General features: G+C 41.7%; 1 protein-coding gene across 1 annotated transcript in view; it reads right to left on the reverse strand.

Moving 5' to 3' along the window:
• The window catches only part of trarg1a (trafficking regulator of GLUT4 (SLC2A4) 1a), a 15,914-nt gene extending 13,811 nt beyond the window's left edge, over window positions 1–2,103 (reverse strand). Inside the window, exon 1 of the mRNA XM_014005322.1 lies at window positions 1,187–2,103. Within this exon, the coding sequence (XP_013860776.1) occupies window positions 1,187–1,609 (423 nt within the window). The 5' untranslated portion in view covers window positions 1,610–2,103. The remainder of the gene's footprint in view (window positions 1–1,186) is intronic.
• Window positions 2,104–2,265: the final 162 nt, after the last annotated feature.

A 2,265-nucleotide genomic window follows, 5' to 3' on the forward strand; every position in this document is an offset into this window, starting at 1 on the left:
ACACACACACACACACACACACACACACACACACACACACACACACACACACACAGGTACTTGCCAACTGGAAGCACATCATCACAATTTTACATAAACGGACAGAATTTGCTGTGGTCAATTAGCTGTGGCGGCCATCTTGAATTGAATTCCAAGACCTAAACAGTTGTTTGAGTGTGTCTGCTCACAACTTTTCTCTCAATCAGCCTGAGTACAGAAAATCAGGTCTATTTGACCAGGGCGTGGTCATAGCACCCAAGCTTACCTACCTTAATTATCCATTAATTATTTACTAATCCTATAACTTTCTTCAGTGTGCAATAAATCACAAATAATACAAATATTTTTTAATTATCATCTGATGTGCAAGTAAAACTGATTACCTTTTGAAGTTAAATCAATTCAACTGGTGCAGATAATTAACATTTAACAACACAGGCTTTAGTTTTATAGATATTAAGTTAAACTTGATGTGTTAGTAGCTGAGACCTCAAACCATAGGACTCTGAGCGTGACATCTCAACCACATGAAGGATTGTCTTTAATTGTACGTATGTTTACAAATTTATGATTGTTTTTGGGCCAAATCCTGTTTCACATGTGTCACATGATAACTAATCATGTTTAAGATAAGATAAGATAAGATAAGATAAGATAAGATAAGATAAGATAAGATAAGATAAGATAAGATAAGATAAGATAAGATAAGATAAGACAAGATAAGATATACTTTATTGTCCCCTAAGGGAAATTTGTTGCAAGCAGAGGTGCAGCGACTGCAAGACATACAAACACATTAAGAACAACAAAAACCCCCAAAATGTCCCATGAATAATTCTCAATGAATAGAACAGCTGAACTGAAACATGGCAAGAGGAAACATGATTTCCACACAGGAAGTTCATGTGTTTTTATTACATTAATCATTAATTTAACTTTATTGATTTAAAATAATAATAAAAAATGTAGTTTAAAGATTCACTAACTATGCAAATGATAAAATAAAGCTTAATAAAAGTTTACCAAAAATTAGATCAAATGGTGGAGTTTTACAGTGTTTGCTCAAGTATTTTTCCTGATATTTTGCGGTGTAATTCTAAAATGCGGGTTTGCACTCAGTGTAAACAAAGCACTGCCTTGAAAAGCTTGTTCCTGACACTGGCCCGAGAGTTAAAGTCCCACTCACCATGATGGAGTACACCAGTGCCACGATGCTGATGGGCCAAACGGGGCAGAAGCAGGAGACGATGACCAGGATCAGGTAGTCCTGGGGCTTCGGGCTCTCCTGGACGGCGGCGTTCCCGGTGGAGGACCGGCTCAGGCTGGCCTTGGACGGGGACAGCGGGGCGGAGGCAGCCAGCTGCCCCACAGACTCCGACCTCAGGGCCACGCCGTGGCCGTTCTGGTCGGCCTCCAGGGCCTTGTCGCCGCCCGGTGTCACAGTGAAGGAGGTGGACATTCTCACGCCGTCCCCCCGGGGCTCAGTGGTCACTGCCAGGAGCTTCTCTGTCTCCTGGAAGTCCGGGGGCTGGGGACCTCCTCCTCCTCCTCCACCACCCTCACTGCTCAGGTTGGACTTCAGGAAGTCGGTGTCCGTGTTGATGGCCATGTTWATCTCTCACTTATGTCAAAGGAGTGGCACAAAATGAATATTTGCAACAAGAAGTTTACAGCTGATTATAAGACAGTTGATATCGATGTTCCATAATACAGATAAATGCAAGTTTTTACAAGAAATATTTCAGCCAACTTTAATTAGGAAGTCTCTATTTCTCCTGTGGTAAAATAATAATAAATTAATTAATAATCAGATGAAAGCCCAGCGATTTCCCCCAGATAATATCACTCATCCTCCTGAATCACTTCTCTTCTCCTTCCTTAATATCCTCCTTTGTTGGACTCATTTCCAAAGAGGCTCAGATGAGATAAAACACCCACTTCACTTCTCTCCTGCTTTCATCCAGTCCTGTTGGTTCAAAAAGTGACCTAATTTTTTCCTTTCTCAATAAAAAGAAAAAGTGATGAAGACGAAGAGGTTTGTCTCCCAGCAGAACCCCCCTGTGAGTCACTTTCCTCTGCTGTCTTCACGCCGCAGAGCTGCTCTACTCAACTTGGGACGTCTGTCCAGCTGCTCCATTTGAACAGAGGACTTCCGGTCAGCAGCTACAAAATAAAAGCTTCAGTTTGAAAGAAAAAAATGCTGTAAGGCGAGATGAGAGAGAGAGAGAGAGAGAGAGAGAGAGAGAGAGAGAGAGAGAGAGAGAG

Source organism: Austrofundulus limnaeus, unplaced genomic scaffold, assembly GCF_001266775.1.
Source record: "Austrofundulus limnaeus strain Quisiro unplaced genomic scaffold, Austrofundulus_limnaeus-1.0 Scaffold29, whole genome shotgun sequence".
Taxonomy (NCBI): Eukaryota; Metazoa; Chordata; class Actinopteri; order Cyprinodontiformes; family Rivulidae; genus Austrofundulus; species Austrofundulus limnaeus.